This window comes from Martes martes (genome assembly GCF_963455335.1).
Source record: "Martes martes genome assembly, chromosome: 4".
Classification (NCBI taxonomy): Eukaryota; Metazoa; Chordata; class Mammalia; order Carnivora; family Mustelidae; genus Martes; species Martes martes.
Window position 1 is genome coordinate 171079313 of NC_137891.1, and position 21227 is coordinate 171100539.

At 53.8% G+C, this 21227-nt stretch overlaps 1 protein-coding gene across 2 annotated transcripts; it reads left to right on the forward strand.

Annotated features, from left to right (window-relative positions):
* Window positions 1–1728: 1728 nt before the first annotated feature.
* Window positions 1729–20957, forward strand: FGR (FGR proto-oncogene, Src family tyrosine kinase). Of its 2 annotated transcripts, none has more exons than XM_080802077.1 (13): window positions 1729–1914; window positions 9218–9279; window positions 10255–10484; window positions 10976–11078; window positions 11896–11994; window positions 16504–16607; window positions 16834–16983; window positions 17657–17812; window positions 17890–18069; window positions 18641–18717; window positions 18973–19126; window positions 19921–20052; window positions 20165–20957. In XM_080802077.1, exons 3-13 carry the CDS (start codon window positions 10268–10270, stop codon window positions 20371–20373), a joined length of 1581 nt encoding a protein of 526 aa, XP_080658203.1. In that variant the 5' UTR covers window positions 1729–1914; window positions 9218–9279; window positions 10255–10267; the 3' UTR covers window positions 20374–20957. The 2 variants fall into 2 exon arrangements, with proteins under 2 accessions (XP_080658203.1, XP_080658202.1); XM_080802076.1 differs by lacking the exon at window positions 1729–1914 and adding an exon at window positions 8078–8203.
* Window positions 20958–21227: the final 270 nt, after the last annotated feature.

Consider the following 21227-nt stretch of genomic DNA (forward strand, 5'->3'; position numbering starts at 1 on the left):
TTTTTTTAAGTATAAATAGTTTTGTTCTTCCATTCATTTGCTTATTCAGTCTTTGATTCTTGAATTTTTTCATTCATTCTTTACCTTTGACCTTCAATTATTTATCTTTTCATTGGGCTTTCATTTGTTCACCCGTTAGTTCCTTTGTTCCTTGATTGATTCATGCATTCCTACGCCCAGAGATTGCACGCTACTCTGTGTCAGTACTACTCTGGGTGCTAGGAGCATTGACAAGAACTAGTCAGTCCTTGCCCTCAAGGAAAACCCAGGAAGCAGGGGTCACCGTGTAGAAGGTGCTGAGTACTCCACCGGGGATAGGGGTGACAGTCAGGGAAGGCCTCTTGAGAAGCCAGAACTTGAAGGATGACAGAGAGAGCCTGGTAAATTGGGGGATCCCTTAGGGACAGGGATCAGTCTCATTAATCTCTGTGTCCCCTAAGCCTGGCACCTGGCAGACAATGATAAATATTTGTTTGTTTGTTTGTTAATTGACATGTGGACCAATAGCCAGCTAGGGAGTGTTTGCTGATGGCTTCGATGCTGCTCAGCTAACATGGAATCACCATTCCCAAATCCCTGCACCTTTATGTTGTACCCGGCGTCTTCTTCCCCATCCCTCCCTCCATTTTCCTAAGGGAAGAGCATTCTTATCTACATCCCAGTCACATTGGGACATACCTGAGCGTGCATGCACACACAAGCACACATACACACACACTTCCCTGCTCATACATAGAAACACAGGTGCCTGCAAAATATGTCCCAGTCAGTTGTTGATTACAAAATTGCAGTCATCGATTTCATTGCCTACAATCACACACACACACACACACACACACACACACACACATCTGTGCTCACACACCCTCCCTGCCTTCCCCTCATATCGCAATACACACACTTCTCCACCAAACAGCCCTCCCACACACACATCTCCTCCTCCCCAGAGGAGGAGGGATTCTCCTGGTCCTTGGTTTAAAGGTGAGGAAGGCACGGTGGTGGGAGGTGAGATTGAACCCCAGGTATGTGGGGGGTGGTGATCAGGGATCCCTCCTAGTCACATAGGCTGGGAACTGTGCTAGAGGATGACACTCAGTTTCTCTAAATCTTGGGTGTGGTTGGAGGGGAAGGCTGACAGGCTTCCCCTTCCTCAGTGTGGCCTGAGGGCCGATTCCTCTGAAAAGCAGTCTCCTGAGAGAAGGGTCCCCCGCTGCTCCCCACCTTCCTACAGTCCTGTGCCCCCACTTGTCCTGCTCCTGGGGAAGGCGAGCAAGGTGATCCGATCCGCAGTGGCTCTGGAGACAGCGATCTGAAGTCAACGGGCTGGAGAACTTGGGTAAGGCCTGCCCGCATCTGGTCCTCAGTTTTCCCAGCTGCGAAAATGGGTGGGGGTGGGCTTCAGTAATAGAGAAAAGTTCCTTCTTAAGCTGAAATCGAATCAGCCTAAAACAACAGGTGCTTCTGGGGCTGAGGAACCTGCCCCTTTGGACTGGGCCTTTAGAAAGGCTGTGCTGGGGGCTTTGGTCTGCGGGGAGGAGCTGGGGTGCAGGGAGAGGGCTGGGAGTGCCCAACACCCTCCCCCCATCACCCGGGGGAAGGCTGGCAGTGGGGGCGGGCGGGCCTGGGATCTGAGGGCCCCTCCCCGCCTAGGGCAGCCGGCTTGGGGCTGGGGCGTGACTGCGAGTCCTCCCCGCCGCCGCCACCGCCGCCGCCGCCGCCGCCGCCACAGGGCTTCAATAAGAGAAGTCCGAGGCGGCTTCCTCCTCCCGAACCAGAGCGGGCGGCGGTCACAGGCCGGCAGCTCCCCAGTTACCCCCACCCCCACCCCGTCCCCCACAACGTCTGCACTCGCAGCTGCTGGGAACCCGGCCGGCTCGCCTGGGGTCCGTCCGAGGCGGCCTCCCCGGGGACCAGGTAGGCGGCCGTCAGGTGGGGCTGGACGGGCCGCGCGGTGCTCCGCCTCCTGCCCGCGGGCGCCCGGGTGGGACGGGGGTGGTGTGGAGAGGAAGGCTGAACTGGAGGAGGAGGGACCGCACCCCCGAAAAGGACCTCAGGAGGGAAACTGAGGAAACCTGGAGAAGGAGACGGATAAAATCTGGGGAGGGGGGCTGAAGGAATATGAGGAAAGCAGATTAAAGGGATCCCCTAAAAAGGTCCGGTAGGGAAAACGGAGGGAACCTGTAGAGTGAAATTAATAGAATTTGGGAAGGGGGCTGAGTCAGGGGAGAGGGACTAAGGAGACCCTCCCAAGGGGGTTGGGGAATAAATTGAGGGGACCTTGAAAGTGAGGCTCTGGGGAGAAGCTGAGCGTTCTGGAAGATGGGAACTAGGTGTGTGGGGGCGAGGGTTGCTGGGAAGACCAGGTGAGGGAGTTTGCTGGAGGAGGTCAAGGAGAAACATTTCTGGAGGATGCAGAATGTGGGGCACGATTCCGTGAGTCCGAGAAGTCCCCCTATCCTAAATCAGCAGAAGTCGAAGGTGAAGCCCGTAGCCTGGTGGGGCGCGGAGGCTGCCAAGATTGCAGCCCCCCACACCCTCCCGCGCCCGCACTGGTGGGCGGTTCCCGGATGGCGAGGGGACTCCTCCAAGGCGCTAGAGGCGTGGGTCCCGGCTTCCTGGGGAAGTCCCCGCCCTCAGCAGGGATGGGCCTCTCTGGGTGCCCCCTTCCCGCCTCCAGGGGCGGTCTCGGTCCACGTTCCCCATGGGATCCGGGAATTGCTGGCAGCCCCGACGGAAATCCTGCTTTTGACCGCAGTTGCCCGGAGAGGCTGTCTCCGTAGCAACCAGAGGGTGGAGAGACGGAGCCCCGCTTCGCTGCTGTTGGGCGCGTTGCCTACGCAGCCCCCTTGCTACCCCTCCGCCCCCATTTTAGATCCTCAGTCAGGGGCAGGTTTCTGGGCAGAGGAGTAAGGCAGTGACGCTCAGTGTTCAGGCATCCTGGGGCGAGGATCTGCAGTCGCAGGGGCTTAGCCAGACTGGGCCCTTGATTGCTGTGTGACTTTAGACAAGTTACGGGGCTTCTCTGGGCCTCATTTTCCTCATTTGAATTATGGAGGAAAATCACCTTTGTCCCTATCAGGCCCCATCCCCCGCCCCCTCCCCAATCCCCAGAATCAGGTGCTTTAGAAAGCGGTTTTTGCAGAGTGTCCTGGAGGGGTTAAGAGTTATTCCTGCCTGACCTAGGCGGGATGCTTTCTTTCACCTTCTCGAAAGCATGGAGGGGGTACAGAAAGCCTGTCAGGGCCTCCAGGACCAGCACACAAGTGACATCTAGTAAACATATGTTTGTGGATCTGTTGAAGTCCCATACTGGGGAAGTCAGCAGGTTTGAGGTCTGTCCCCAACCCTTATGGTACCACCCCCGTGATCCCTGAGTCTTTTGGTATCCTTGCATCTGTGGTGTAATGGGAGAGCAGGGCTCTGTTCTCACTTCACGGATAGGAAGAGCGAGGTTCAGCAGTCAAGGACTGACAGGGCCAGAAGCAGGGATTTGGAATCCAGAGCATCTTGTCCCTGATGTGATGAAAGAAGTAGCCAGAGCTGAGGCCTGTGTTCCCTCCTCATCCCTGCTAGACCCCTTATAGCCTTGTGGATAGGGGACCGGGCAACTGATGAATTGTGGGAGGTGTGGAGTTCATAGGCGGCATGAACCCAGTCGGCCTGAAGCTGTGAGTGAGCTGTCAGAGTGTGAGTATGGTTTGGGTTTTGAGTGAATGAGCCCGAGCCTGTGAGTGTATGTGTGGGTGTTTGGGTGTTCTCTAGCCACCTGGAGCTACTGTGGCCAAAGGAAGTGGCTAGATCTTGGGAGGCTGGGTAGAGGGACCCCAGAGCAGGGGAAGGGGAAGCCAGGTCCCTTTGTGCACCAAGCAGACCTCAAGTGGAGAAAATTCAGCTGACACCTTTGGGATCACATGGGGGATAGAGCTAGGGCCTCTCCCTCACATGCCTCCACCACATCGGGCCCAACAAGTGGTAGAGTCAGACTGGGGTATGTCTTCTTAGGCCTTGGGTCTTGGGGGTGAGGTGTTATAAGGCCTCAAGAGAGAGTGGTGTGGGATGGTTAGAGGCTCAGTGAGAGGGGAGGCCTCCATGAAAGGGTTGGGGTTAGTAAGAGACACTGGAGTTCAGGGAGGGGCAGAGGGCCTCTGTGGGTGAGCGATGGAAGCCTCACAGAGGGGATGGGGCACAGCTGGGTTGAGACTTGTGCCCTGCCCCTGGCCACCCCGGAGCCCTGAAGAGTAGCCGGAACTCTTGCAGGACGGTGGTTTCCTGCTGCTGCCCAAAGTCCCAGTTCCCTCTTTCTTGAAATCCCCCAGGCACTGAACCAGCTCAGCCCTCCCACCTCACCCTGGGAACTTCTTTTTCTTCCCCCCCACCCCGCCACTCCCCCTCCCTGGGCCTTGGAGGGGCCTTCCTCAAGGGAAAGGAGCGGAAGTGAAAGTTCGCTGAGCACCAGCTGTGTGCCTGGTGCTTTCACATTTGATGCTCAGAAGCAGCCCCATGAGGTGGAGATTTATATTCCTATTTGCTAGGCGAAGAAACTACAGCTCAGAGAGGTGAACTGACTTCCCCAATGTCTCAAACTAGTTGTCAGGCCATGGAGAATTAAGCTGAAATCTGTCTCGATGTCCCACAGATACTTGGCAGGGGTTGGGGGGAACAGGATGTCCTGTGTCTACATTAAAGCCCTGATGCGGCTTCGGGAAGCGGGGACCTCAAGAAAGGGTGGGTGGGCCTGGGGCTCCTATGTTCTGGAGCAGGGCTAGGCCTGAAGCAGACTCCCTGCCGAGTGGCCAGCTGCCGTATGGCAGAGGAGGTACATTCCCTTGGCCATGGGCTGGGAATATGACGTAAACTCATCAGGGACAGCGTGACCTCCTGCGCAGGCTCTGAAGAACACAGCCACGGTGTGAACTGAACTCTGGACCTGAATTAATGGGCCTGGCTTTGAATCCCCTGTGGGGCTGTCTGACTTTGAGCAAGTCACTTTCCCCTCTACACACCAGAGGGAGGTGAACTGATAAATGGTCCGTGGGGGGCATTCTAGCTTTGCCGCTTACAGTTTTCAGCCTCACTTGGCCACTGCACACAGGGCAAGAGGCACGTCTCTTCAAGCCTTCCCCACAACAGAAGGTATAGATGCAAAAACTGAGGCTTGGAGGGCTGACAGCCTTCATCCAGGGTCCCAGGCTAATAATGTAATATAAAGAACAGGGACGCCCGGCTGGCTCAATCAGTAGAGCACGTGACTCTTGATCCAGGAGTCATGAGTTAAAGTCCTATGTGGGGCAGAGAGCTTACTTAAAAAAAAAAAAAAAAAAAAAAGTAAGAGAATAGGGCTGGGGAGGGCCACACAGATAGAGATGTTGAAGGCAGGAGCACCCTGGTCCAGGGGTGGACCTCAGCTCAAATGCCCGCAACCTGATTTTGATACAGGTGAGGCTCTGGAAACTAACTCCTATCAACCAGGTGTTTAAGAGGCATAAACAGACCCAAGTCCCTACAGTGACCAGAATGCTCATGGCTTCGCCTCTCTGGGCTGCAACGAGGACTGAGAGCAGGTAGCATAGGGCCTGGCACATTGTAGGTGCCCTTGAAGGGACACACATTATTGCTTCTACTAGCACTACAAAATAGAACTGTGCTTAGAAAAAAAAAAAAAAAAAAAAGAACTGTGCTTAGAATGGCTTGGCGTTGCATTTTTGCCTTGAAGGGACACACATTATTGCTTCTACTAGGGCTACAAAATAGAACTGTGCTTAGAAAAAAAAAAAAAAAAGAACTGTGCTTGGAATGGCTTGGTGTTGCATTTTTGCCTCTCCTTACTTGCTGTGTGATCTTGGGGAAGTTGCTTAACATCTCTGCGACTCAGTTTGCTTATCTGTAAAAGAAGGGTAGTTATGAAAGCTCCTTTCTAGGGTTATTAATGAGATCATATGTGGGAATTGCTTGGCACAATGCCAGGCACTGGGTAAGTATTTAATAAATTAGAAATTTTTTTGCCAATAGTTATTGCCACCCAGACTTCTAGGAAGTCAAATGACCCTCGGCAGAGTTGGTGGCACCACTTAGGATCTGAGGTGGGCAAGGAGGGAGAGTCCTGGGGGCTGTCTGTCTGCTGATGCCTGAGCACAGAGAACCCAACCTGCTTCTTCTGCCTTCTCTCCTCTGCCTTTGACTCTTTGGTTCCCCGAGTTTCTCTTAATTTCTACCTTTCTCCTTTTTGGTCTGCGTCTCTCTGTTGTCTTTCTATTTCTCATTTCTGTCTCTGTTTGTCTCTTTCTTTTTATTCCTTCCTGGCAGTGAGCTGCTGGAGCCTGCGAGCCCGGGCTCTGGGGAGCTGATTGCATGAACCTCTCCCCAGCCCTGCGCTCAAGAAGTCACCTCGGTTACTTGAAATCAGCCATGGTGGGAATATTTATACAACGGAAATCAGCAAATGCTACAAGTCAGGGCCTTTTTTTTCCTTTGAGAGTCAGTATGCCAGCCCACCACATTGTGTTTTTCTTTTCTCTCTGTATCTCTCAATCTCTGTCTCTCTCTCTCTCTGTCTTCTCTTTCTCCATCTCTCCCATCTCTTTCTTTCCTCTGACAAAGTTGGGTGAGTGTGGTCACATCCAGCGTGCCCCCCCCCCCACCAAGGCCTTGGACCATGCGGATGCCAGACCCTGTGCCCCACTCCCTCACCCCACACCCCCCAATCCCGTCAGCATATCGGTACCCAGAGAGCCATGCCTAGCCCTGGACTTTGGTCCCCAGCAAGCCAAGGAGTACCACCTCCTGAGAGCTGGTCCCCACTGCCTGTTCCTCACACTGTCCACCCTGTCAGGGCTCTACCTCAGCCCACAGAGACCTCTACCTCCTTCTCAAAGGCTCACAGTTTGTAAACAGCCCCCCCCACACCCCAAACCCATTCCAGGCATGCAGCATGTGGGACTCCCATTAGGCTGACTTAAAAATGTGGGGGGTGGGGAGGGGCGCCTGACTGGCTCAGTCAGTGGAGCATGCGACTCTTGATCTCTGGATTGTGAGTTCGAGCCCCACATTGAGCCTACAGCTTACTTAAAAAAAAGAATTAAAAAAATAAAAATGTTGTGGTGATAGTTATCTGGGTGTTTTTGGAAGTGGAACCTTGTATCTATGTGGGGACCCAAGAGGTTGTACAAATCCGTGTCTCAAAAAAAAAAAAAAAAATCTGTGTCTCTTTTAGGGAGGTGCTCTGTATGGGTCTATGACTTGGGAGAGGACTCTGTATATCGCTGTGTATATACTCCCTCTGGGGGTTCTGTGCCTCTGTGCATGCTGGCAGGAATGGCTGTCATTATCCTTTTCTGTGACCAGGCGATGGAGAGAAGTCGCTCAGGTTCTGGAGCCAAATGTCAGGATTCATCATGTGTGCTACCTCAGGCTGGTCTCTCAAGCTCGCCATGCCTCAGTTGCCTTATCAATAATAGTCATACGTCAGAGTGTCGTTATGAGAATAAAATGCAATAACGTATGTCAAGTGTTTAGTGCTGTGGTAAGCCCCTCGTGAGAGCTATAAATCCTGTCCGTGCTGTTCTCGCGGAGAGGCGTGTGTGGTGTGTGTATGTGCACCTATGCGTGTGGGTGGGTGAGGGCCAGGGGTGTCTGTGAGGGGGATGTGGCTATCCTCAAAGATGTCCGTGTGTAAAGGAGCTCAGAGTCTCTGTGAGGTGCAACCAAGAACGTGTCAGGAGGGCTGTGTGGATCTGGGTGTAGGCCCAGGGAGCCATTTGTGATGGGTTGGTGTCTTCCTGTGAGAAGACCTCATTCTCACCCTGTAACCTTTGTTTTCTTCTTACCCCCATCTGTCCCCTCCGTGCCTGAAATCCCTTCCTTCCCTGGGCCCTGGATGCCCCCATCTCCACTTATATCCTCTCTCTGGCCCTGACCAGCCCTCAGTGTCCTGGGGCCTTTCAGACACAGTGGCTGCACCCCAGGGGAGGGGTCCTGAGGTGAAGATCTCAGCAATGGCTTAGTGAACACAGGCTATTTTAGTTCTCACCACAGCCCGCCTCGCAGTTCGCCAGATGGGTGTCACTCCCCTACACACACCGGAGAACAGTTACAGTGAAGAGTGAAAGGGGCTGGTGGGTCGAGAGTAGAGGTTAAGACACCGATGTGACAGAGCCATTGGCGAGGCGGCTGGATCTGGTAGAGCTAGGAAGGCTTCCTGGAAGAGGTGAGCATATGCAGTAGGAGGAGCAGGACCCAGGGAGAAGGGGAGGAGGATGTCCATAAGGGAACTGGACTTGAGGGTCAGGATAGGCAAGGCGGGGGCACTTGTCACAAGGGTCCTCAGCCTCTCTGGGGGAAATCAGGGTTCACTGGGTTGGCCCCGCCCTGCTACTCTCCATTCCTCTCACATCTTAAGAAACCCTCTCCCCGGCAGTTCCTCTCTGAGTGTTGCAATGGCAGAGTTTCTGGTGGGGCGTGGGGAGCCCTTGCTCAATGACCTGCCTGTCCTGTGGCTCAGAGAATGTAGCTTTTGGGAAAGTCTCGGCTCATGTAGGGGGGCTCCCCAAGGAATACTGGTGGCTCTGGCTTCTGACCTGGGCCTTTCCCTGATGTGGGGATAGGAGCGAGCTGTGGAGGTAGGTGTCCACCTTCACCTTGCCACCAGGTGTGACCCTGGGACCGTTGAGGATCACGGAGCCCAGGGTGGGAGCAGAGGCAGCCTGCAGTGATGGGGGCGCCTGGGAGGGAGCTGAGCGCGGTGTGATAGAAACCCAACGAAAGCGGTGGGTCTGACACAAACAGTTAAGTCTCTGAGGAGGCGTCTGTCACCCTGAGAGGTAGCCTGTGTGCCCGCACATGCGTGTGCGTGTATATTCATGCGTCAGAACTTGGCCTCGCATGAGAGTTCAGTTGTGTTAGTGTGTTGGTGTTGTTGGTGAGCACACTCACTCAAGTGTCCACTGTGGGTGTTGGTGTGTGACTCTGTGCTGGTGTGTGTGCGTGTTGGTGAGGTGGTGTGTCAGGTGGCTATGAGTGTGAGAGGGTTGGTGTGGGCGGTGTGTCACGTGTGAGGGTGGATGTGTAAGTTCGCCAGGGGCGGTGGGAAGGAAAGCGGAGGCAGAAGTCATGCTGGGACAGAGCCCAGGCCTGGCTTCCTGAAGAGGGCAGAAGCTGGCAGCTGTTTTGCAGGAGGCTTGGCAGAGCCTTCCCCTTCCATGTCCTTCTCTCTCGCCCTCAGGTCTCTGGCCCCTCCCGAGGACCATGCCGCAGCCCCGCTGACCCAGCAGTAGGGGCCTGAGGGTGAGCAGGGAGGGGAGAACTGAGGGCTTTGGAAAAGGGGTCAGGAAAAGGGGTGGGGTGGCCTTCCTGAGCCCCACAACTCATCCCAGCCCCCTCCTCCTCCAAGAGCCCTGTTGCTAGGTAACAGATGGGGAACCACAAAGAGGCAGCTTGAGAGGCCAGAGGCTGGACCCACAACAGGAAATGGCCTTGATCCCCCTCTGCAGGGAATCTCCAGGTGCAGACACACAGAGACACACAGAGCCTCACACACACTCACGCACAAACCTGTCTCGAGACCCGGACACACACATCACAGAGACATTCACACAGACCGCATATACATACACACACACACACACACACACACAGAGGCATATACACTCCCACACAGGGCTATGCACGTTGTCATACACATGGACACAGAGGCACCTACTCACACAGACCACCTGATACACACACACATACAGAGGAACACACATATGTGCTTGCACAGAAACAGCATCTGCACGTACGCACTCAGAAGACATGAACACACACAGAGCCATCACATGCCCAGAGACACATACCCACACCCATATACTCACATAGACACACAAACATTCACAAGAGGCTGCACACGCATAGACATATCCACGGGGAACTCACAAATACTTAGAGACACACAAAGAGACAAGCATATCCAAGCACTCTGAAGAAGTCACAAAAACACGATGTACTGAAGCAAGAGGAGGCAAAAAATCGATAAACACAGCAGCAGCCCAAAGCAGAAAACCAGCGCACTAAGGGTATACAGTCTGTCTGCAAACCTACAACAGCAGCTGGGACGTAGACCCAAAGGTAGCCTCGCCTCGCCTTTACCCTTCGCCAGGGCGGACCCCAGAGGGGAAACTGCACGCCCATGTGAGTGTGCGTGTGCACGTGTGCATGCGTGTGTACACGGGCAGGGGGCCTATCTGGCAGGGGCCCCAGAGTGAGGTATACCCCATTCTATAGCAGGGCACCTGGAATGGGCTGTGTGTTCTGCAAGAAGTTGGAGCCAGGGCTCAAGGAGGATGTTGGCCTGGAAAGTGACTTCAGGGGCAGTGGGGCCGCGGACCGCTATGGCCCTGACCCGACTCAGGCCCGGACTGTGTCCTCCTTTGCCCATATCCCCAACTACAACTTCTCCACTCAGTCCACCAGCCCCGCCTTTCTCGATGGGAGCACCATCAGGGGCATCTCAGGTGAGTCTAGTGGGCTGGAGACAAGCCCTATCTGGCCCCTGGGGGAACCTGGGGGAAAGGGAAGCATCGTTAGGATGCTTAAGTATGACGTGGGAGACACTGCCCTGCTTTCAGAGCACGGTCTGAGGGAGAATGTACAGCCCTACCTCAGAAATACCAGTCTGAGGGGAAGATAGCTCTGTTCCCATCTGAGAGAGGGCCCCTGATGACAGGCCCAAGCGGGGAGTCTTGGTGGGGAAGAGGAGGAATGGGTGATGGGAGCTCCCCAGGGTGGGAGGGATGGGCTGGAAGGCATGTGCCCTGAATCCATGGGAGGCCAAGCTGAAATCAGCTCAAATCAGAAATCCACTGGACTCCAAAGGCCTTTGGGGACCAGGCACTGCAGCCATGGGGGGGCACAGAGCATGGTTGGGGAACAGGACTCTGGGGTTGCAGGCCCCTTGGAGCCCGCATCCCATGCCCTACTCTGCTGAGTAGCCCTGACTCTGCAGGGACTGGGGTGACCCTGTTCGTCGCCCTGTATGACTATGAGGCCCGGACAGAGGATGACCTCCCCTTCACCAAGGGTGAGAAGTTCCACATCCTGAACAACACGTAAGTAACCAGGCCACCTGGCTCAGGATGTGGCTGGGGCTGGGAGCAGGACCCAGAGAGGAATCCTGCCTGGTCCCTCAGAAAGCAGCCTAGCTGGGGACACAGACACATGACAAGAACAACTCTGAGTAATCACTACTATGTAGGGGGAGCATGAGGACATATGGGCCCAGAAGGAACACTAAATACGGTCTTGAGGCTAGTGATCAAGGCAGGCTTCCTGGAGGAGGTGATTTCTAAGGGGAGACTAGAAAAATGAATAGATGTTGAAGGAAGAGGTGAGAAAAGAGGAAGAGAGAATGATAGAACACGAGAATAAATGATAACTTCTAGAAACCACCAAGTGGTTTGGTCTTGGTGGATCATAAAGTATGAGGTGTAGAATGGACAGAGCAGAAACTACAGAGGCAGGGGAAACAGATTCTATTTATTCTTTTTAAGCCATATTGAAGAATTTGGATTTTATCCAAAAGGAAATATATTGTCCTTGGGGGTAGGGGAGGATTTCAGTGGGGAAGTGACTGAGTTACCTGTCCACTGCCCACCCAACCCCCAGCCCAGCTAAGGAGCCAAAGACGAAAGCCGGGAGGCCCACGCGTCCCCAGACATGTTACTTCTGCAGGGAAAAGTCTCCTGAGGTAGCTTCAGTGGCTGAGAGCAGAACAGACAAGAGCCCGGGGCGGCGGGGGTAGGGGGTGTCCAAGGTGAGGGGCTGGCAGGGCTAGTCTTCTCCTGAGCCTTCGCATGCCCCTGCCAGGCTCCAGGGTGCTCCAGGGGGGCTGGGCTGCCACTGATGCCCTGTGTCCTGTGTCTGCAGTGAGGGTGACTGGTGGGAAGCTCGTTCTCTCAGCTCTGGACAAACTGGCTATATTCCCAGCAACTACGTGGCCCCTGTGGATTCCATCCAGGCTGAAGAGTGAGTAGGGGGTAGGAGGTGGCTATCCCTATGGACAGGATGGGAACCTGGCATCCAAAGACACTTCTGGGTCACAGCCCCACTCTGAGCCTATCTTCTTGCCTATATTTCTGTGAGGTCATTGTGAGAATAAGGGAAGAGAATAATGACGTTTATGAGAGTAAATAATATTTATGTACCATGTTCTATGTTCCGGGCACTATTCAAAGGGCTTTCTGTGTATTAGCAGAGTGAGGAACTAATATTATCCTGCTTTATGAATGAAGCAAGTGAGGCACAGAGATATTAAATATTCTACCTGAGTTCACATGGCTAGTAAGTCGGTGGAGTTTGTATTTGAACGCAGATAGTCTGAGGGCACTTGCTAAGCATTATACATATTGACTCTCAGTGATAACAACAGCATACGAGCTTTAAAAAATTGTAAAACCCTAAACAAACACAAGGGGATATTGCTTAGAATTAACTCTGTTAAAGGGGCACCTGAGTGGCTCAGTTGGTTAAGCATCCGACTTTTTTTTTAAGGTTTTATTAATTTATTTGAGAGAGAGAGAGCATGAGAGGAGAGAGGTCAGGGGGAGCAGCAGACTCCCCACTGAGCAGGGAGCCTGATGATCCTGGGACTCCAGGATCATGACCCGAGCCAAAGGCAGTCGCTCAACCAACTGAGCCACCCAGACACCCTTTTATTTATTTATTTATTTTTAAAGATTCACTTATTTATTTTATTTTGTTTTGTTTCATTTATTTATTTATTTATTTTTGAGAGAAAGGGAAGCAGTCTCCCTGCTAAGCAGAGAGCCCAATGCGGGGCTTGATCCCGGACCCTGGGATCATGACCCGAGCCGAAGGCAGAGGCTTAACCCACTGAGCCACCCAGGCACCCCGCATTTATTTATTTTAGAAAGAGAGAAAGAGAGCACGAGCAGGAAGAGGGGCAGAAGGAGAGGAAGAGTGAGAGAACAGACTTCCTACTGAGCTCGGAGCCAGATCCCATGACCCCGAGACCACGACCCCAGCTGAAACCAAGAGTTGGATGCCCAACAGACTGAGTCACCCAGGGGCCCAGCATCTGACTCTTGATTTCGGCTCAGGTCATGATCTCAGGGTTCTGGGACAGAGCCCTGCATCTGGCTACAGCTGAGCGGAGTCTGCTTGCCTCTCTCCCTCTACCCCTCCCCACCACTCACACACCCGTGTGTGCTCTCTCTTGCTTGCCCTCTCTCGAATAAATAAATCAATCAAATCTTGACAGGGGAAAGAATTAATTCTGTTAATGAGACAGGAAATTATCATTCATAGTGTACCATCATAACCTGAGATATGACAACAGGGACTTTACGTACCTTGAGTCATTTAATTCTCCTAGTTACAATATCGATATTATTGTTGTCCCATGTTACAGATGAGAAAACCAGGGCTCATAAAAACCTTTTTTTTAATCTGTGTGCATATATATATACATGTATGGGAAAAGAAAAGATTGGAGAGAATGCAGAGTGGGAGTCACCAGAACTTGGTGACTAATTTGCCATTGCGTTTGGGGAGTGGGAGGAAATCAAGGGTGACCCAAAGTCTTCCTGAGGAACTGAGTGGGTGATGGTGTCATTTGCTAAAGTGGGGAATGTATGAGCAGGTATAGGTGTCTGGGTTCTGGTGGGGGGACTTGTTGGGTTAAGGTTCGCAGAGAGTAACACCCTGGTGGAAGACTGCCAGCAATAGGATTTGGCTGTGCTTTGTTTTTGTTTTTGTTTTTTAAGATTTTATTTATTTATTTGATAGACAGAGATCACAAGTAGGCAGAGAGGCAGGCGGGGGGTGCGAAGCAGGCTCCCCGCCAAGCAGAGAGCCCGATGCGGGGCTCAATCCCAGGGCCCTGGGATCATGACCTGAGTTGAAAGCAGAGGCTTTAACCCACTGAGCCACCCAGGCGCCCCTCAGCTGTGCTTTGTATGAGAGGCGCCAGACCCAGGCCAGGCTAGGCCGCTGAATTAGCCCAGAGGAAGGGGCATCTTTTCCCAGTTGGCACCAAGGCTCTTTGTTTGCTATGGCTCTTGCAGAGGGAACCCCTGGGTATTCTTCAGAGTGGAAGTGACAAAGCTGCATGGGAGGGTGAAGGATGGGGAGGAGAGTGAGAGAGAGATTGGCCCTAGGACCCAACTTTGGAGAAAGCTGCCTTGAAGGAGAAGTTGCTGTTGAAAAATCAGGCCAAGCCAAGTCAGAACAGCCAAGAGGGTGGAGGAGAGGTTGCAGGAAACACGAAAGGGAGTGTCAGAGGCTGCCACTGGATTTGGCAATGGGGGTGACCTTGGTGAGAGATCTCTCTGTGTGAAGTGGGGGTGGGGGCCAGACAGCAGAGCCTGGGGCGGGGGTGGGGGGGTGGGGGGGTGGGTAGGAGGTGAGGAAGTGGAGACCCAAGTGTGAAGTGCTTTTTCAAGTGAAGGGAAGGTGAGAGATAGAACAGAATGTTGGTGGCAAGTTAGGGCTTAGAAAAGTTATGGGTGGAGGAGGAAGAAATGGGGGTATATGTAGAGGTTGGTGGGATGGAAAGGCTGTGGGAGGTGGGGAGGGGACTGGTTGGTAGGGGAGAGGTGTCCCTGAGCAGAGGGGAGTGGTTGGGGTCCTGAGCCCAAAGGCCTTCATCTGGGGAAAGTGGTAGGAGTCATGGGGGAGGGAAGGGGTGATGATGCAGAAAGTGGGAGGTACTGGGGGTTCATGCTTGCATCCACAGCTTAGAGGCAGTGTCACGAAGCCCTGAGAGGCACTCAGTGCAGTGTCATGCCTAAGAGTAGTGTTGTGGTTAAGAGTGCAGGCCCTCGAGCAGACAACTTGCGTTCCTATTCTGGCAACACAGCTTAAGAGCGTGTGGCCTTGGGCAAGTTGCTTAACCACTAGTAATCTCCATTTCCTCATCTGTCTAGTGGGGCTTAATAATAGGACCTTCCTCACAACGTTATTGTCAGAACTAAATAAATACTGGGGTGCCTGAGTGGCTCAGTCAGTCAAGCATCTGCCTTCGGCTCAGGTCATGATCCCGGAGTCCTGGGATCGAGTCCCGCTTGGTGGGTTCCTGCTCAGAGGGAAGTCTGCTTCTCCTTCTCCCTCCGCTGCTCCTTCTGCTTGTACTTCTCTCTCTGTCAAATAAATAAATAAATAAATAATCTTAAAAAAAAAAAAAAGAACTAAATGAATATAACATGTATTAAAGCAGCACATGACAGAAAATAAGTACTGCTATTATTAAGTTAATTATTAAGGAAGTAACTACTATCAAGGGTATTATGGGGGGGATCAGGGCTTTGGAAAAACTTGGGAGCGTGTCCCATTTACACAGTCCTTCAACAGTTCTTCCTTCCCCATCCTTCCTCGTCGCCTGGACACGCCACTTGCCAGTGCCTTCCCTGTTCCCCAAACTGTGCCTAGTACCTAGGTGTGGACTGGCTTATTTATTTTAAAGATTGTATCTATTTATTTGAGAAAGAGAGAGAAAGAGAGCATGAGCACATGTGCGCACACGCACACGCAAGACGAGGAAGAGCAGGGGGGGAGAAGTGTACACATGCATGCATGGGGGGGGTGTTGGAGAGAAGGAGGGGCAGAGAGAGAGGGAGAAGCAGACTCCTCAATGAGCAGGAAGCCCAACACATGGGACACACGGCTCTATCCCAGGACCCTCCAGATCATGACCTGAGTCAAAGGCAGATACTTCACCTTAGGTCACTGATCCACCCAGGTGCCCCATACTGGCCGATTTAGTAATCAAAGGACATCTGAGTTTGCTATGACACTTGCGGAGGCCCTTCAATTCCCCCTGGAGTACTTCCACAGTGGATTTAAGACTACAGTTCAGTCCCAGGAAGAATATCCGAGACAAAACAGGAATGCTTGCCACCTGAAATTGAAGTCCAGCCTTCTAAGAACATCCAAATTTCAGAGAGTGGAGGAAAAGCAGCGGGTCAGAGCCAGGCAGGAGCAGTCAGCAAGAGGGGAAAAGCAGCAGCAAAGACTGTTGTTTGGAAGTCACAGGAGGAAAGGTTTGGGGGTGGGGGGTGGATGAGAGATTGCCTGGGTGGTGGAAAAAGAACTAGACTCAGCAGCAGAGAATTTCAGGTAGACCTCATCAGCGAGTCCTGCAAGAAGGTCACTTCCCCTCTCTGAGCCTCAAGTTCCGCCTCTGCAACGTTGAGCCCACAGGGGAGCCATTGTGAGATGCGTTAAGGAACTGGTAGCACCCTGAGGAGGTCACTAGTGACTGGGGTCTTAGCAGTTTTAGTTGTGGAGAAACCCAGAGAGCGAAGAGGAGCCTAACATTTACTGGGCATGTACTTCGAGCCCAGCATTCCACATTTCCTGTCTCTGTGCTTCTCATGACCAGGATATGAAGCAGGTGTAGGAGCCCCGTTTAACCAGTGAGGAAATTGAATCTTGGCTAGTGAGGTGGTTTTCCGCAGGAGGCTGAGTTGGGGGTTGAACTGGGCGTCTCTGACTCTTGCTGGCCCTTCCCAACAGGTGGTACTTTGGAAAGATCGGGAGGAAGGATGCAGAGAGGCAGCTGCTCTCCCCCGGGAACCCCCGAGGGGCCTTTCTTATTCGTGAGAGTGAGACTACCAAAGGTGGGGGCCTGGGAAGGGGCAATTGGGAGGCCCAGTTGTTAGGGTGGGGCTAGGAGCAGTGGTAAGGGGCTTGGGTCAGGGCCTGGGCCCAGACCGGGACTGGGGTGGAGGGCAGAGATAGACTGGGACTGGGTTCCAGGGGGTGTGGCCATCCTATTGGGGCCTCTCAAGCTCCAAGATGGAGAGCGAGGAGGAAAGCCGAGTTGAAGGTGACCCTTGCCCACAGGTGGCTACTCTCTGTCCATCCGGGATTGGGACCAGGCCAGAGGCGACCATGTGAAGCATTACAAAGTCCGCAAGCTGGATACGGGTGGCTACTACATCACCACACGGGCCCAGTTCGACTCCGTGCAGGAGCTGGTGCAGCACTACATTGGTGAGGGCTGGCTTCCCGGGCTGGTGTGTGCTTTGGGTCCCCGAGCCAGCCCGCTGAGAATTAGGCCCAGAGAAGGAAAGGAGCCCCCAAAGCGGTAGTGGCTGGGGGCTGAACTGGAGCCCAAGTGTTTGGGTTCCCAGCCCAGGATCCTGCTCCGTAGGATTCCGAGGAAACAGGTGTGAGGCTGTCCCCGGCCGAAGGGCGCCCCCTACTGTCTAGCTGAGCAGGACGCCAAGTAGACCTGACTTGGAGGATGGGCTTTAGGAAAGAGAGGGAGCTGGGAATCAATGCCCAGGTTTCTGCTTTGGTTAGTTACAACAAAGGTGAAGTCCATGGAAGGGTGAGGGCCTCATGTCCACACCTCGGTCTCGAATCCCCAACTCCATTTCTACCTGTCAGAATCCCACCCAGCTGGAGGCCACCTCCTGTAGGAAGGAAACCAAACCCTGCAGGGATCATCTCTCTCTCTTGGGGCCACCTCCTTCCCTGGGCACCAACATGGTCACCTACTCAGTGGATCAGGTGGCCTTCTGCCCCAGTCTGTGACCTCACCTGTGGCCTAGTTTCTCTCCACTGATGGGGGGGGGGCGGTGACTGGGATGGAATGAGGAATGTGTGGGGCATCCTGGCCTGCCTGTGACGTTCAACACCCCCCCCCACCCCTGCTCCCCAGAGGTGAACGACGGGCTATGCCACCTGCTCACAGTGGCCTGCACCACCATGAAGCCGCAGACAATAGGCCTGGCCAAGGACGCTTGGGAGATCAGCCGCAGCTCCATCGCGCTCGAGCGCCGGCTGGGCACCGGCTGCTTCGGGGACGTGTGGCTGGGTACGGAGGTCCCGGGGGCGGGGCGAGGGCTTGGGACATCGGGGAGCCGGTGCTGACGAGCCGCGACCACATGGCAGGCATGTGGAACGGCAGCACGAAGGTGGCGGTGAAGACCCTGAAGCCGGGAACCATGTCCCCGAAGGCCTTCCTGGCGGAGGCGCAGATCATGAAGATGCTGCGGCACGATAAGCTGGTGCAGCTGTACGCCGTGGTGTCGGAGGAGCCCATCTACATCGTGACCGAATTCATGTGCCACGGTGAGGGGCGGGGTGAGGAGGCGGAGTCTGGGGGGCGGGACTTGGGGCGAAGTTCAAACGGGTGGGGGGGGGGAGGGACCTGAGGGGCTACCTGTGATGGGACCGGGGACTTTGAGCAAGAGTCCGGAGAAAGAGGCCGGGATGAGTGAAACCAAGTGAGTCCTGGGAGTGGGGGCGGGTCCAAGTTTAGATAATGGGGGGCTGGGGGCGGATGGTGGTGGGGTGGTGGGTCTCCTCTGGTGGGTGGGGCTTGGACGAATGAAGATCGAATCTGTGATGAGGAAGGATTTGGGGCGCAGTCTGAGTGGGGCGTGTCTAGGGGAACGGAGGAGGAGAAGAAACGAGCTGTAGGCAGAGTCTGGGTGTCTGTGGGAGCGAGTCCTGAGCGAGATCTGTGCGGGGTTGAGGCAGCTGGCTGACTCCTAGTGGGGGCGGGTCTAAGTGAGAGGGCGGGGGACAGGGGGCGGGGCCAAGCTGTGAGATGCGAACTGGGTGGGGCGGAGCCAAGCGAGGGAAGGCGGGCCTGGAGCTAGGGGTGGTCTTGCTGATATTTCTGAGTTCCTTTCCTCAGGTAGCTTGCTGGAGTTCCTCAAGGACCGGGAAGGCCAGGATTTGACACTGCCCCAGTTGGTGGACATGGCAGCCCAGGTAAACTGGGACAGCAACCTTTATTTCAGACTGCTCTCCTATTAACCTCCACAAATCCGTTTGCCCTCAAACACCTGCCCTACCCCGAGAAGTACATACAGTCCCATCCACTGGATCATCTGTGCGACCTGAGACAGGGCACTGCCCGTCTCTGAGCCTCAGTCTCCTCATCTGGAAAGTGGGGTTTTCAAGTGATCTCTCACACAAGCCATGGTGTTTCTGTTCCCATTTCTCCATAACTTGCCCCCCCCCCAGGTGGCTGAGGGCATGGCCTACATGGAACGCATGAACTATATCCACCGCGACCTGAGGGCAGCCAACATCCTTGTTGGGGAACGGCTGGTGTGCAAGATCGCTGACTTCGGGCTGGCCCGTCTCATTGAGGATGATGAGTACAACCCCCAGCAAGGTGCCGCGTTTCATCTCACCTTCCAAGAGCTCCCCGGTGCACTAAGGGGCTGTCACAGGGCCCCACACATTCAGGAACCATTCCCTCCACTCCCAGAACATCTGGGATACTCCCATCCTGATGTAGTAGAAGAGGCAACTCTAGGTTTGCCCCGCTCCTCTGCTTACTATCCAAGTGACCTTGGGCAAGTCACCTGACCTCTGTGAGCTATTTTTTCTCATAACTAAAATGAAAATATTCAGAGAAAAGGAAGTCAACAGATATTTATCAAGCACCTAGTATATGCCAGGCACTACCGTAATTCTCAAGGGAAAGACAGTAGAGTGTAATGGTGTGAATTCTGTAGCCAGAATGTCTGGGAGTGAATCTGGGAGTGAATTTGAACACTTCAAAGCTATGTGATCTGGGCAAGTCACTTAACTAGTCAGTGCTTCCTTTTCCAAATCTGTACAATGAGGATAATAATCGTATCTACCTCGCAGGGTTTTTGGGTTTTTTTGTGAGGTTAAATGAGTTAATGCCTGTAAATCACTTTAAAACAGTGCCTGGCAGGGGCACCTTGCTGGCTCGGTTGGAAGAGCACGCAACTCTTGATTTCAGGGTCGTGAGTTTTTGAAAGTTTATTTATTTCAGTAATCTCTACAGCCCACATGGGGCTCGAACTCACAACACCAAGATCAAAAGTCACAAGCTCTTCTGACGGAGCCAGCCAGGCGCTCCAACATGCCATTCTCTTAATCCAGCTGTTCCAGGGACCTCCTCGATGACTCCCCCTTCTCTCCCAATCTCTCCAGGGGCCAAGTTCCCCATCAAGTGGACAGCCCCGGAGGCTGCTCTCTTTGGTAGATTCACCATCAAGTCAGATGTGTGGTCCTTTGGGATCCTGCTCACTGAACTCATCAGCAAGGGCCGAGTACCCTACCCAGGTTTGCTGGGGTGGGGAGGTGGAAAAGGGTGGGCGGTCATGGGGACAGTTTCCTCCTGGTTGCCTCTTTGGAAGGGGCTAGGCCCCCTGATTGACAGAGCCTCTCCCTCCAGGCATGAATAACCGGGAAGTGTTGGAACAGGTGGAGCATGGCTACCACATGCCGTGCCCCCCAGGCTGCCCAGCATCCCTGTACGAAATCATGGAGCAGACCTGGCGTCTGGACCCAGAGGAGAGGCCCACCTTCGAGTACCTGCAGTCCTTCCTTGAGGACTACTTCACCTCCACAGAACCCCAGTACCAGCCTGGGGATCAGACATAGCCTGTTTGGGCATTCACCACCTTTCTGGGGTGCCCACCAATCCCTTCCAGTCCCCAGGGCTCTGGTCCCAAAGCCCCCAGGCTTAGAACCCTATAGGATCCTAGCATGTCAGAACAAGCAGGTTGCTCTGACACCACCTAGGGCACCCCACTCATTTTAAGGATGGGGCCATTCCAGGCTTAGAGATCATCCCTCACTCTGGCCCCAAGCACTATTTCTCCCCTTCCCACTTAGGCTCCTACCTCTAGACTCTCTCCCCACCTCTCCCCCAAAAGAAATGCTCAGACTTTGTCTAGTTATTTATAAAATTGTATATCCTTTCCATCACTTACCTCCTATCCCTGCTTTTTTACCGTATCATCCCACCCTGAGTTCACTTCCTACTCAGTTCTCTTGCGTCTGTAAGTTGCAAAGACAGGGAAAGTTTTTGCTGGATCCCTTTCCTGCTGGGTGGACGCTGTGGTCCGGGCCTGGGGTCCAAGCCCAGGGTGAGGGAGAGGCTTGCTGAGGACCCACTGCCTCTCTGAATCACGTGTGTGCTTATTGCTTTTTGTAAATAAGAAAAGTGACAATATGAATCCTTGAGCCATGAAAATCCCTTCTGTTAGGGGGAACGGTGGCCAGAGGAAGGTGAGTGTGATTGCTTTGGCTGCTGGGAGGAGGGGGAGGTGAGAGCGTGCCCTAATGCCTACTGAACACAGGGGACTCACAGTGTGTTTGGGGGTACCCGGAAGTCCTGAGGCTTGTCCCCATGTGAGTTTAGGACAGGTTGAGAGATGGATACAGAAGATAGGCAACTGGAGCTTAAAATGTCCCCTTTGTTACTGAAGTGGCTTTCAATCTGTGTGCCGTGG